This window comes from Marmota flaviventris, chromosome 14 (assembly GCF_047511675.1).
Source record: "Marmota flaviventris isolate mMarFla1 chromosome 14, mMarFla1.hap1, whole genome shotgun sequence".
NCBI classification, from domain to species: Eukaryota; Metazoa; Chordata; class Mammalia; order Rodentia; family Sciuridae; genus Marmota; species Marmota flaviventris.
Window position 1 is genome coordinate 72,255,828 of NC_092511.1, and position 15,628 is coordinate 72,271,455.

The 15,628-nt window shown below is 40.9% G+C and overlaps 1 protein-coding gene across 1 annotated transcript in view; it reads left to right on the plus strand.

The window, feature by feature from the left end:
* Dnah6 (dynein axonemal heavy chain 6) overlaps window positions 1-15,628 on the plus strand; it is a 278,870-nt gene that overhangs the window by 194,994 nt on the left and 68,248 nt on the right. The window contains exons 53-57 of the mRNA XM_071601776.1: window positions 7,719-7,842; window positions 8,373-8,569; window positions 9,910-10,113; window positions 10,805-10,930; window positions 13,638-13,802. Of these exons, the coding sequence (XP_071457877.1) occupies window positions 7,719-7,842; window positions 8,373-8,569; window positions 9,910-10,113; window positions 10,805-10,930; window positions 13,638-13,802 (816 nt within the window). The remainder of the gene's footprint in view (window positions 1-7,718; window positions 7,843-8,372; window positions 8,570-9,909; window positions 10,114-10,804; window positions 10,931-13,637; window positions 13,803-15,628) is intronic.

Sequence of the window (15,628 nt, forward strand, 5' to 3'; positions counted from 1 at the left end):
CAGCGGCCTGCTGAGGGGCAGAGCCGCCCCCCACCCCCCTCGCCTGCCAGGTAGGGGAAGGGTGACCACCGACAGAAAAGGCCCAGTGGCCCAGGGCGGGACAGAGCTTCCAATCACTCCTGCAAGGTAGGCGGGCCTGCGACCCACCGGCAGAAGAGGAGCAGTCGCCTGCTGAGAGGCTGAGCCGCCCCCTCCCCCTGCGCCGGCATAGTAGAGGGAACTGGGACCAAACACAGAGCAGGCCCAGCGGCCTGCTGAGGGGCAGAGCCGCCCCCCACCCCCCTCGCCTGCCAGGTAGGGGAAGGGTGACCACCGACAGAAAAGGCCCAGTGGCCCAGGGCGGGACAGAGCTTCCAATCACTCCTGCAAGGTAGGCGGGCCTGCGACCCACCGGCAGAAGAGGAGCAGTCGCCTGCTGAGAGGCTGAGCCGCCCCCTCCCCCTGCGCCGGCATAGTAGAGGGAACTGGGACCAAAGACAGAGCAGGCCCAGCGGCCTGCTGAGGGGCAGAGCCGCCCCACACCCCCCTCGCCTGCCAGGTAGGGGAAGGGTGACCACCGACAGAAAAGGCCCAGTGGCCCAGGGCGGGACAGAGCTTCCAATCACTCCTGCAAGGTAGGCGGGCCTGCGACCCACCGGCAGAAGAGGAGCAGTCGCCTGCTGAGAGGTTGAGCCGCCCCCTCCCCCTGCGCCGGCATAGTAGAGGGAACTGGGACCAAAGACAGAGCAGGCCCAGCGGCCTGCTGAGGGGCAGAGCCGCCCCCCACCCCCCTCGCCTGCCAGGTAGGGGAAGGGTGACCACCGACAGAAAAGGCCCAGTGGCCCAGGGCGGGACAGAGCTTCCAATCACTCCTGCAAGGTAGGCGGGCCTGCGACCCACTGGCAGAAGAGGAGCAGCCGCCTGCTGAGAGGCTGAGCCGCCCCCTCCCCCTGCGCCGGCATAGTAGAGGGAACTGGGACCAAAGACAGAGCAGGCCCAGCGGCCTGCTGAGGGGCAGAGCCGCCCCCCACCCCCCTCGCCTGCCAGGTAGGGGAAGGGTGACCACCGACAGAAAAGGCCCAGTGGCCCGCGGCGGGACAGAGCTTCCAATCACTCCTGCAAGGTAGGCGGGCCTGCGACCCACCGGCAGAAGAGGAACAGCGGCCTGCTGGGAGGCAGAGCCGCCCCCTCCCCCCCGCGCCTGCAAGGTAGTCGGAACTGAGACCACCATCAGAACAGGTCAGACTTGCAACCGAGAGACAGAACAGGCCCAGTGGCCTGAGGAAGGGTAGAGCCGCCCCCCCCCCCACGCCTGCAAAGTAGGCGGACCTGCGACCCACTGGCAGTACAGCCCCAGAGGCCTGCAGAGGGGCAGTGCCGCTGCCTGCGCCTGCAAAGTAGGCAGAACTGCGACCACCGACAGAACAAGCCTAGCGGCCCGCAGAGGGACAGAGCCGCCGCCCGCGCCTGCAAGGACGGCGGACCTGCTACCGACTGGCAGAGCAGGCCCAGCGGCCTGCCGGCGTGGTAGGCACATTGCCCCAATTGGCGGAGGGGCAGAGCCGCCGCCCGTGCCTGTGAGGGAGACTTTGCAACTATACAAGACCAATATAAATATATAGGGGGAAAATTCAATAGCACAACAGTTTCACCAAGAAGAAAGGAACGCGAACAGTATGAAGAGACAAGGAAAGAAAGGACCACAAGCATTGCAGGTCAACTCAACTTTAGAAGAGGTAATAGCTGCAGCTGATGGAATGTCAGATAAAGAATTCAGGATATACATGCTTCAGATGATCTGGAGTCTCAAGGAAGACATCAGACAGCAAAATCAGACAATGAAAGATCACTTCAACAATGAATTACATAAACAAATCCAAGAAGCAAAAGATCAACTATACAGGGAAATAGAGGTTATAAAAAACAAACAAACAGAAATCCTAGAAATGCAGGAAGCAATAAGCCAACTTAAAAACTCAATTGAGAATACTACCAGCAGAGTAGAACACTTAGAAGACAGAACATCAGACAATGAAGATAAAGTATATCAACTTGAAAAGAACATAGACAGCTCAGCAAGACTGTTAAGAAACCATGAGCAGAACATCCAAGAAATATGGGATAACATCAAGAGACCAAATTTAAGAGTCATTGGGATACAGGAAGGAACAGAGTTTCAAACCAAAGGAATGAGCAATCTATTCAATGAAATAATTCGAGAAAACTTCCCAGATTTGAAGAATGAGACAGAACCCCAAATCCTAGAAGCCTACAGGACGCCGAATGTGCAAAATCATAAGAGACCCACACCTAGACACATTATAATGAAGATGCCCAACATACAGAACAAGGAGAGAATTTTAAAAGCTACAAGAGAAAGGAAGCAGATCACATTTAGGGGTAAGCCAATCAGGATAACAGCTGATCTTTCAACACAGACTCTGAAAGCTAGAAGATCCTGGAATAACATATTTCAAACACTGAAAGAAAATGGGTTCCAACCAAGAATTGTGTTTCCAGCGAAATTAAGCTTCAGGATGGAAGATGAAATTAAAACCTTCCACGATAAACAAAAGTTAAAAGAATTTGCAGCTAGAAAACCATCTCTTCAAAACATCCTTGGCAAAACATTACAGGAAGAGGAAATGGAAAATAACAATGAAAACCAACAGTGGGAGGTAGGACACTAAAGGGGGGAAAATAATCAAAGTGGAAAACAAACCATGTTTAGTAACATAAATAAACAAATATGGCTGGAAGAACAACCCATATCTCAATAATAACCCTAAATGTTAATGGCTTAAACTCACCAATTAAGAGACACAGGCTAGTAGAATGGATCACAAAACAAGACCCAACAATATGCTGCCTACAGGAGACGCATTTGATAGGAAAAGACATACATAGGCTGAAGGTGAAAGGTTGGGAAAAATCATATCACTCATATGGACTTTGGAAACAAGCAGGAGTATCCATACTCATATCAAATAAAATAGATTTTAAGCCAAAGTTAATCAAAAGGGATAAAGAGGGACACTACATACTGCTCAAGGGAACCATACACCAACAAGTCATAACAATCATAAATATATATGCCCCAAACAATGGTGCAGCTATGTTCATCAAACAAACTCTTCTCAAGTTCAAGAGTCTAATAGACCACCATACAATAATCATGGGAGACTTCAACACACCTCTCTCACCACTGGACAGATCTTCCAAACAAAAGTTGAATAAGGAAACTATAGAACTCAATAACACAATTAATAACCTAGATTTAATTGACATATATAGAATATACCACCCAACATCAAACAGTTACACTTTTTTCTCAGCAGCACATGGATCCTTCTCAAAAATAGATCATATATTATGTCACAGGGAAACTCTTAGACAATACAAAGGAGTAGAGATAATACCATGCATCCTATCTGATCATAATGGAATGGAACTGAAAATCAACGATAAAAGAAGGAAGGAAAAAGAATATATCACTTGGAGAATGAACAATAGGTTACTGAATGATCAATGGGTTATAGAAGACATCAAGGAGGAAATTAAAAAATTCTTAGAGATTAATGAAAACACAGACACAACATATCGGAATCTATGGGACACATTGAAAGCAGTTCTAAGAGGAAAATTCATTGCTTGGAGTTCATTCCTTAAAAAAAGAAAAAACCAACAAATAAATGATCTCATACTTCATCTCAAAATCCTAGAAAAAGAAGAGCAAAGCAACAGCAAAAGAAGTAGAAGGCAAGAAATAATTAAAATCAGAGCTGAAATCAATGAAATTGAAACAAAAGAAACAATTGAAAAAATTGACAAAACTAAAAGTTGGTTCTTTGAAAAAATAAACAAAATCGACAGACCCTTAGCCATGCTAGCGAAGAGAAGAAGAGAGAGAACTCAAATCACTAACATACGGGATGAAAGAGGCAATATCACAACAGACACTTCAGAAATACAGAAGATAATCAAAAATTATTTTGAATCCTTATACTCCAATAAATTAGAAGATAGTGAAGGCATAGATAAATTTCTTAAGTCATATGATCTGCCCAGATTGAGTCAGGAGGATATAGACAACCTAAACAGACCAATATCAATTGAGGAAATAGAAGAAACCATCAAAAGACTACCAACTAAGAAAAGCCCAGGACCGGATGGGTATACAGCAGAGTTTTACAAAACCTTTAAAGAGGAACTAATACCAATACTTTTCAAGCTACTTCGGGAAATAGAAAAAGAGGGAGAACTTCCAAATTCATTCTACGAGGCCAACATCACCCTGATACCTAAACCAGACAAAGACACTTCAAAGAAAGAAAACTACAGACCAATATCTCTAATGAACCTAGATGCAAAAATCCTCAATAAAATTCTGGCCACTCGGATACAAAAGCACATCAAAAAAATTGTGCACCATGATCAAGTAGGATTCATCCCTGGGATGCAAGGCTGGTTCAATATAAGGAAATCAATAAATGTTATTCACCACATCAATAGACTTAAAAATAAGAACCATATGATCATCTCGATAGATGCGGAAAAAGCATTCGACAAAGTACAGCATCCCTTTATGTTCAAAACTCTAGAAAAACTAGGGATAACAGGAACATACCTCAATATTGTAAAAGCAATCTATGCTAAGCCTCAGGCTAGCATCATTCTGAATGGAGAAAAATTGAAGGCATTCCCTCTAAAATCTGGAACAAGACAGGGATGCCCTCTCTCACCACTTCTGTTCAACATAGTTCTCGAAACACTGGCCAGAGCAATTAGACAGACGAAAGAAATTAAAGGCATCAAAATAGGAAAAGAAGAACTTAAATTATCACTATTTGCAGATGACATGATTCTATACCTAGCAGACCCAAAAGGGTCTACAAAGAAACTATTAGAGCTAATAAATGAATTCAGCAAAGTGGCAGGATATAAAATCAACACGCATAAATCAAAGGCATTCCTGTATATCAGTGACAAATCCTCTGAAATGGAAATGAGGACAACCACTCCATTCACAATATCTTCAAAAAAAATAAAATACTTGGGAATCAACCTAACAAAAGAGGTGAAAGACTTATACAATGAAAACTACAGAACCCTAAAGAGAGAAATAGAAGAAGATCTTAGAAGATGGAAAAATATACCCTGTTCATGGATAGGCAGAACTAACATCATCAAAATGGCGATATTACCAAAAGTTCTCTATAGGTTTAATGCAATGCCAATCAAAATCCCAACGGCATTTCTTGTAGAAATAGAGAAAGCAATCATGAAATTCATATGGAAAAATAAAAGACCCAGAATAGCAAAAACAATGCTAAGCAGGAAGTGTGAATCAGGCGGTATAGCGATACCAGACTTCAAACTATATTACAGAGCAATAGTAACAAAAACAGCATGGTACTGGTACCAAAACAGGCGGGTGGACCAATGGTACAGAATAGAGGACACAGAAACCAATCCACAAAACTACAACTATCTTATATTTGATAAAGGGTCTAAAAGCATGCAATGGAGGAAGGATAGCATCTTCAACAAATGGTGCTGGGAAAACTGGAAATCCATATGCAACAAAATGAAACTGAATCCCTTTCTCTCGCCATGCACAAAAGTTAATTCAAAATGGATCAAGGAGCTTGATATCAAATCAGAGACGCGCCGTCTGATAGAAGAAAAAGTTGGCTACGATCTACAGTCGGTGGGGTCGGGCTCCAAATTCCTCAATAGGACACCCATAGCACAAAAGTTAATAACTAGAATCAACAAATGGGACTTACTCAAACTAAAAAGTTTTTTCTCAGCAAAAGATACAATAAGAGAGGTAAATAGAGAGCCTACATCCTGGGAACAAATCTTTACTCCTCACACCTCAGATAGAGCCCTAATATCCAGAGTATACAAAGAGCTCAAAAAATTAGACAATAAGAGAACAAACAACCCAATCAACAAATGGGCCAAGGACCTGAACAGACACTTCTCAGAGGAGGACATACAGTCAATCAACAAGTACATGAAAAAATGCTCACCATCTCTAGCAGTCAGAGAAATGCAAATCAAAACCACCCTAAGATACCATCTCACTCCAGTTAGATTGGCAGCCATTATGAAGTCAAACAACAACAAGTGCTGGCGAGGATGTGGGGAAAAGGTTACACTTGTACATTGCTGGTGGGACTGCAAATTGGTGCAGCCAATTTGGAAAGCAGTATGGAGATTTCTTGGAAAGCTGGGAATGGAGCCACCATTTGACCCAGCTATTCCCCTTCTCGGTCTATTCCCTAAAGACCTAAAAAGAGCATGCTACAGGGACACTGCTACATCGATGTTCATAGCAGCACAATTCACAATAGCTAGACTGTGGAACCAACCTAGATGCCCTTCAATGGATGAATGGATAAAAAAAATGTGGCATTTATACACAATGGAGTATTACTCTGCATTAAAAAATGACAAAATCATAGAATTTACAGGGAAATGGATGGCATTAGAGCAGATTATGCTAAGTGAAGCTAGCCAATCCCTAAAAAACAAATGTCAAATGTCTTCTTTGATATAAGGAGAGTAGCTAAGAACAGAGTAGGGTCGAAGAGCATGAGAAGAAGATTAACATTAAACAGGGATGAGAGGTGGGAGGGAAAGGGAGAGAGAAGGGAAAATGCATGGAAATGGAAGGAGACCCTCAGAGGTATACAAAAGTACATATAAGAGGAAGTGAGGGGAAGGGGAAAAATAATACAAGGGGGACAAACGAATGTCAGTAAAGGGGGCAGAGAGAGAAGAGGGGAGGGGAGGGGAGGGGAGGGGAGGGGGGATAGTAGAGGATAGGAAAGACAGCAGAATACAACAGACACTAGTATGGCAATATGTAAATCAATGGATGTGTAACTGATGTGATTCTGCAATCTGTATATGGGGTAAAAATGGGAGCTCATAACCCACTTGAATCAAATTGTGAAATATGATATATCAAGAACTATGTAATGTTTTGAACAGCCAACAATAAAAAATTAAAAAAAAAAAGAATGGCTATGTTCCAATATAACTTTATTTATGGACAACAGAATTCCAATTTTATATAATATCACAGGTAAAAAATACTTTGTGTTTATTTCTAATTATTATAAAATGTAATAATCATTCATAGTTCATAGGCTGTACAAAAGCAAGCATCAGGGCTGGGGATGTGGCTCAAGCGGTAGCGCGCTCGCCTGGCATGCGTGCGGCCCGGGTTCGATCCTCAGCACCACATACAAACAAAGATGTTGTGTCTGCCGAAAACTAAAAAATAAATATTAAAAAAAAATTCTCTCTGTCAAAAAAAATATTTAAAAAAAAAAAAAGCAAGCATCAATGGAGAGGTGGCCTGCAGGCCATAAGTTCACTACCCCCTGACACAGAGAACTAGTAAGGAAAAATTAGTTTTCATTATTCTAAGAATATTTATTTTATCATTTAAAATTAATATCCATTGTAGTAATTTATTCATCTCATATGCTTGGCACAGCTGTTTCTCTATTCCTTTTATGACTTATTTTGTTGGACTTTTTGTTTGGTCTAGATTGGTTCTGCTCTTGTATTTTACTCAGTAAATGTTTTAATTTTGTACAATATATCAAAATATTTACAAACATGAAAAAGGGAACATAAAAAAAATCTTTATTATATAAATGGGCAAATTCAGCATTCTTTGTGGGTCTATTTGTAAATATTTGCTTGATTTTTACTAGGCTGAACTTGATGTTACAATAGCTACCCTAAAAGAAAAGCAAGCATTATTAAGACAAGTGGAGGATCAAATACGAGCCTTACAAGATGAATATGACAAAGGTGTGAATGAAAAAGAAAGTTTGGGTAAGTAACTCATAAAATTTGCTTTGTTATAGATGTCTGATTTTTAAGAGTTTGAAAATTTTCAGGCAATCTGATATTGGCTTTTATTCAACATGTAGAATACATTTAGACTTCTTTCATTAGCTTCCTAGTATAAAATGAGAAAAACTACATATATTGTATGTATTCAACATCTTATATCTGAACATAGCTTCTTGGAGTATATTGCATTAAAACTCAGAGCAACAGATAAATTTTATCTACAAAAAAAATGCTACAAGGCACTGAGAACACACAAATATTATAGGGCAAAGAGAAAGCCATCTTCAGTTAGAGTAGTGTAGCATTAAAAAGAGCTCTTGAAATGGAAAAATTAAACTTTGACTTGGTTCTGAAATGGGAAATAATATTGAATTGGTGTGATACTTCTTAGCAATATATTGCTATAATTAGCTAAATAATGCTAATTATGCTACAAACAAAAGCAAGTATATAAACTTTTAATAGTTTACTAAAATATTGAATAATCTAAGGTTCTTAATATTTTCTAGCAAAGAATATGGCCCTGACAAAAGCACGCCTGTTACGTGCTGGAAAGCTGACAGCTGCGTTAGGAGATGAACAGGTTCGATGGGAAGAAAGCATAGAGAAATTTCAGGAAGAGATATCGAACATCATTGGGAACGTGTTTATAGCAGCGGCTTGTGTGGCTTATTATGGGGCTTTCACAGCCCAGTTCAGGCAATCAGTGAGTAAACCTCCTGTCTATAAAGAGCGGTGAGAAGCAGCTGAAACTGGGTGGGTACAGAGAAGCGTTCATTTTTCTGAGGTCAGATGGAGGCTCTCTACTATGGAGTTCACCAGAGTGGAAATGTACATGTCTCACAGGATGGATCCCTTTTTCCCATTGGTCCACCCTTAGGCTTTCTTAACATGTTTCTTCCTTTCCTTCTCCAGTCTTAGAAAGTTCTTTACCACTTATGCAACATAAGAACCTGGGGGAAGTGAATGAGATAGTAAGTCCCTAAACTTTTTTGTCAGAACTAGCATGTAAAATCAACCAGGATACAATGTCCTGCTCCGGACGACTGGGAAATGGGAGGGAGCAGGATTAATTTGAGGTTTCGTGGGCTTTCATCTTTATGAAAAACTTATTATTTATCAGGGAATAAAATTCCCATCTACATGCACTTTTTAGGAAAAAAATATTGGGAAAGATTTTATAGTTATTTTTATGAAATACTTCCAGTTGCACCCACAATCATTATGACAACCCTGAACTTCTCTACAGCTTCCATATTTTCTCAAGAGAGGCAATACAACCCTGGTTGAAAATTACTGTTAACAACCCAGTCATTTACATGTGAGAAAACTGAGGTCCAAACAGAGGGAGTAAAATACCAAGGGCATAGTTAATTATTTAGTTCTAGCACCAGGTCTCCTGATTTTTAGTCCATTTTGGGGGGAGGAGAGTGTCCCATCCTGTTTCCAAGATATCTATAGAGACTGGTAGGGCCTACCTGTTCCAGCCACTGCATGGTAGACAGCTTTTCATTACTGTAACCAAAGTATCCATGAAAGAACAACTTAGAGGAGAAAAGTTTATTTTGGACTCACAGTTTCAGAGGTTTAGTTCTTGATCAGCCAGCTCCATTGCTCTGTGTCTAAGGTGAGGCAAAACATTATGGCAGAAAGGCATGGTGGAGGAAAGTTACTCAGCTCATGGCAGCCAGGAAGAAGAGAGAGAACATAGGGAGCCAGGGACAGAATACAATCCCCAAGGCTCACCCCCAGGTAACCCTATTTCCTCCACCCATGCCTCATTTGCCTACAAGTACCACTTAGTAATCCATTCAAATTATTAAGCCATCAAATAGATCCACTGATTAGGTTACAGTTCTTGTAATCTAATCATTTCACCTCTAAACATTGCCAAAATAGATACCATATTTCCAGTACATGAGTTACTGGGGGGACACTTCATATCTAAACCATAACATATTAGTTTCCTCTGCCCTTCATATTTTGTGTGTGTCCTAGTTTACTGAGTATTCCTGATTATACATGTAAATTTTCCTCCCTTTTCAGCTTATAGAGTGTTGGATCCAGGACTGCCAGTCTCTGGACATCCCAATTGATCCTTCCTTCAGTCTCATTAACATACTTGGAGATCCCTATGAAATACGGCAATGGAACGCTGATGGGCTGCCACGTGACATGATATCAACAGAAAATGGCATTTTGGTTACTCATGGGAGACGGTGGCCTTTGATGATTGATCCCCAAGATCAGGTATGTAACAAATGCTTGAGATTAAAAAGTAGCCAGTTAGCTCTGTTTAATATTGATCTATCTATTAAAAATTATAAAAGTAGACTTTAACATATTTATAAGATCATGGAAATTTAGACCTGGAGGAGAGTTTGGAGCTCTTTCAGTGTGGGTTCCTCATCTTATGGACATAGAAAGTAAGGGATGTGGGTAAGTGTTCTCTATTCTTGATTTTAACTGGTTAAGTTTAGGGGATTGGCCATTAGTTTTTTGTTTTCTATGGGAATAGAAATTGACAGAAACTCATTCCATGAAGGTCTGCAAGGTCTAAGGAATCAAAATGAATTCAAGGAATGATAGGATTTAGAGCAAGTCTGACCAGAATTTTTATAGTCCCATTATCTGTGTTCCTAAATCCACAGATCAGATTATACTAATCAGGGTTCAGAAAAGGGAGCCATTGTAAAAGCAAGAAAGAAACTTGAATACTAAGATAAGTATGGGCTTTTTTCTGGATGGCTCTTTTCTGAATTTGTTTTAATTTGGGCTTGATAGGTGTTTTTATTGGGGAAAGGAGTTTTTTTTTCTTTTTAAAATGTTTTCAATGTTTCTAGATTGAAAAAAAAATTCTAAACTTTATTCTACAACTTTCACTTTCTAGTCATGTATCCTACTCTAAAGCAAATGCTCTGCTCTGTGCGTTCTCATACAGGCAAACCGTTGGATAAGAAACAAGGAAAACAAAAGTGGTTTAAAGATCATTAAGCTTACAGATAGTAATTTCTTACGAATTCTTGAAAATTCCATCCGACTTGGCTTACCTGTCTTACTGGAAGAGGTTTGCTTTTCACATTTCTCATGTTAATTCTAACTTTTAGATTATAGGCCACATCCACATCATGATAAAGACACCAGTCAACTTTCTTTTCAAATTGTCAAACCAGTTGCTTTGTTCCTTAAATGGTACTTTTTCTAGGAGGAAGAATCAGTTGGTTGAATGAATTTTCTGCTTCAGTCATTGTTTTGGAGTTAAGAGGGATAGCCTCTGTTTTCTGACACTGCTCATTCTTAGACTTCATTGTGTACCTTAAAGGTCAGAAAAATTCAAAGTAGCAGTGCCCCCAGGAACCACTGTCTACATACACAAATGATGTAAAGTCATAAGACATGCTAGTATGTGTGAACATTATTTTCTATGTAGGATTCACGTCAGAATTAGATTAAGTTATGAGTGTTAAGAATAACTATTGTTTAAAAGTGGGAATTGTTGAGTCTATATGTTCCATTTCTTCAGATATCACTCGGAGAACAGATGTTTTTCACATTGTTCACTCAATCAATAAACATTTGAGAACAAACGGCAAATAATATAGATGTGGTTTCTGTCCTCGATTACTTAGAATCTAGTTGAGGATAGGTAGAAAACAGATAAAAAGTAGATGAGATAGAAAATAAGAGAGTGGGGGAGGAAGAGAACTTGTAATAAGGGCTTTGAAGGAATAAGCAGAGTGTGGACATAGCCAGTAAGAAGAGGCATTAGGAGCCTGACTTAAATGCATAGCTACAGGGAATGAGACTTAAGGTCTAACCTCTGTGATGAGCTCAACTATGTGAGGAGCTCAGTGAGAAGGGCTTCCCAGGAAAGGGATCAGCAAATAAAAAGCCATAGGCACAAAGAGATGGCTAATGGCTGTGTATTATCCTTAATTTATCATTCCATTTTTATAAGAGGAGAATTAGTAAGCAAACACATGGGCTGTGAGCCATTTAGCTGTATGAAAAAGTATCTCTGATCAGCAGAAAATCAGAAAATTCAGGAAACAGAACTACCTGGGGCAACTTGGCTGCAACCTTTGCATGGTGACTAGCAATAATAATATGTAATCATTCACTAACTAATTCACTATTTCACTAATTAACATGTGCACTCCTTTCCAGACTTGGTTCTCAGTGTTTTAACTTACTAATCCTCCCTGCAAACTTATGAAGTAGTTGGTATTATTATCCCATGTTACCAGTGAGGACACTGAGACATTAAAAAGGTCAAACTGTGCTGCCTTGCCACCTAGAAAATTCATAGCAAGTTACAATACTCCCCACTCAAGCCATAAAGAGCACAAGGGGCCTTGTTGTAGCTAAGCTTTGGCATTTAGCAACACAGAAAACGTTTTGTAATGGATTCCAGATCCTCCTTCAAACTCAGAAGTCACAGAAGAGAGTGAGGTGTCTGACAAACTTTGGCACAGTTACCTTAGTCCAAGCTGAATTCTGGAACCCAGGTTTAGTTTGTGACTCAAGAGGTCTTGAGAGACTTTTCTCACTCATGGCAGTTGACAGAAGTCCTTCTATAATGTTCTGCCCCTAGAAAGGAGAGTATTTTAACTACAAATATAATGAACACTCTAAGGAGTTAGGCCCCTTCAGGAACAGGACACTCTAACTGGACCTTCCCTCTCTCTGGGTCTTGGGGTCATTAGCATTATATATCTAGCTGATTTCTACATTTGTTAGGGCGGTGTTTGCAAACTTGGTCTCCATCCATTCATGGGTATGAAAGAAATTTAGTTTATCTCGATCACCAGTTATTAATAAAATAGAACAGAATATTTATAACAAAATTTTATCATGGATAAGAATAAGTAAGAGTTAATGTGTGTAGTTTCATGTCACAATGTGAAATGATTTGTTACTATGGATTATGGGGAGGAGGCCAACGCCTCACTAAGGGGTCCTTCTTTCTGCTTGTGGAGGTTGTAAACTATTGGAGAAAAATTAAAGTCTAGAATAATTAATGAGTAACAAAAGACACAGTCAGAAAAAAATAGTTTTAAAGGAAGTTTGGAGCACCTGATAGGCCCAGCCCACACAGAAGCTGGAGCTTAACAATTAGAAAATGACCCCTGTGGTTATTTAAGGGGATACATCAAAGGCAGAGATAAGGTTTCAGGTTTTAGGAATAGAGTCTTGCTTCATGATGTCTTGCAATCAACAGGTTGATTGGCATCTTGTTAGGTCATACCCATCTCAGAGAGGTTGTGTGGCTGGCTGGCTGGCTGTAGTAGGTCACCCCATTTCTAGTGCTGTGTGGGACCTTTGGCAGAGCTGGGTGAGAGTTCACGTGTATTGGGGCCATCTTATAGCAGGGTGCCACTGTAAGTTCTCAGATAGCAGATTTTCCCACTCAATAGCCTTCCATGCCAATCTGGTCCACACATAGTTCACAGATGGCTCTTGACAATGAATTATAGTCAAATTTTAAAAACCATAGGACCCCACCTGACATAAAAGTGACCCTGTAGGGTCCATGGGAAATTCTTGCATGCCTTAGTTCTAACCAACCATCATAATTGCTTTGAGGGATAAACAATTTTGTGGCTAATAAATGAATCAAAGCTTAATTGAGAGTCTATGGCAGTATGAGGTAGGGGTGCATCATGTAGAATAAGGTTTATTCAAAGTAAACTTGAAACCTATGGAATTTTGACAAGTTGATGCCATCCATTGTAACTGCTTGCTTTTTGCATTGTTTTATTTCCATTTTGAAGCTCAAAGAAACCTTGGATCCATCTCTAGAACCTATTCTTTTGAAACAAACTTTCATCAGTGGTGGACGAGTACTCATTCGCCTTGGAGACTCAGATATTGATTATGACAGAAACTTCAGGTTCTATATGACAACCAAGATGCCAAATCCTCACTATCTGCCTGAGGTATGGACCTCTAGTCTGAAATTATCACCCTAACTGGAATTATTGTGTGCAGTGAGTCTCTAAAGTTTGGTGGGTTTCTATCTTTTGGGAGGAAAACTAATAACCCTCTTTTTTTTCTCCCTCTTCCCTCTCCATTGCCCCCTTTCCATCCATGTCTCTCCTTTGGTTTCACTTCTGAGTTCTGATTCTAACTCCAGTCACCCTTCTCCTCTCCATCTAGTTGGGAATCAAGCCCCTGCCCACTGGGTCCCAGATGCACAGCATTGTGCTTTCTCCAACTCCCTTCTGGTCCACAGCTGCTCCTCATAAACTGTGGTCACCATTCCTTCTAATCATTCTCCTCTCTCCTTCAGCAAAGACTATTTATGTCCCTATTATCCCTTGTTATTTGTGGCTGATAAATGAACCAGAGCTCAATTAAAAGTCCATGGCAGTGGCTGGCAGGGTTGGTGGGGATTCAGTGTTTAAGTGTGAAAGCCCATAGCATACACCCCCAAATAAAGTGGTGGTCTGCTTGAAAACTCTCGTAATAGAGTAGAGATGAGAATTTAATCAACTCTGAGATGGAGATAAAGACTACCTCAAATGTTTTAGATGGCTTTTTTTCTGCTGTAACCAAAAGACCTGGCAAAAATAAATTTAGAAAATAAAATTAGAGAATCGTGAGCCAGATGTCCAGTGTCTGTACTTAGAGATAAAAAGGGGAGGAACAGCTTCTTGTAATCTTCCTGATGCTTGTAGACTCTCAGGGATACTATGTGAGCCCCACTTCCATACATCCCTGAGCCACACAGCAAGCAGGAGAACCCCTATTCTAGAGCTCTAGAACCGAAGGCATTTGCAAAAGAAATGAAGGCAAGTGGGACTCCACATTTCCCCTCCCACGTGTGCTCTGCCTGTCCACCTTACCCCAGGTGCCCTGAGTGCTACCCAGGTATGGGCACATTTTCACATTCTTCGGGTCTTCATAAGGAAAGGCCTTTACATCAGGACCCCCCCCCCAAATATTCTTGAACATACCATTCCAAATAGTGTCATTTTTTTATCTTGTTTATTGAATTTTCTCATAGACTTGTGTCTTCACTAGATGTGGTCATGTTGAATGAAATTGACACACTTCTAATGTGGAGAAGGATCATTAAAAGGCTACATCAGAGATCTCCTTGTCATCCTTGAGGAGATTAATTATACAACCACTACCAAGGCTCATTTCCCAAGTTCCATTTCAGAGCTTAGAAAAATGACCAGAGTGTTAACTTGCACTCTTTGATTTCTCATTCGTTTAACTTTTGAGAGGGAGTGCTGCACACAAGACCCAACCCATCTCAGGATCCTCAATTTAATCAACTCTGAGATGGAGATAAAGACTACCTCAAATGTTTTAGATGACTTTTTTTCTGCTGTAACTGAAAGACCTGGCAAGAATAAATTTAGAAAAGGAAAAGTTTATTTGGGGGCTCATGGTTTGAGATGTCTCAGTCTGTAGAAAGTCAACTCCATTGCTCTGGGCCCAAAGTGTGGCAGAACTTCATGGCAGAAGAGTGTGGTGGAAGAAAGCAGCTCAGGATATGATACCAGGAAGCAGAGAGAGAGAGCCCCTCTCAACAAGGACAAAATATATATGCCAAAGGCACACACGCCATGACCTACCTCCTCCACTCATACCCTACCTGCCTATAGTTACCACTTAGTTAATCCCTACCAAGAGATTAATGCACTGATTAGTTTAAGACTCCCATAACTCAATCATTTCACCTCTGAACTTTCTTACATTATTTCACACATGAGCTTTTTGGAACACCTCATATTAAACCATAACCATGAAG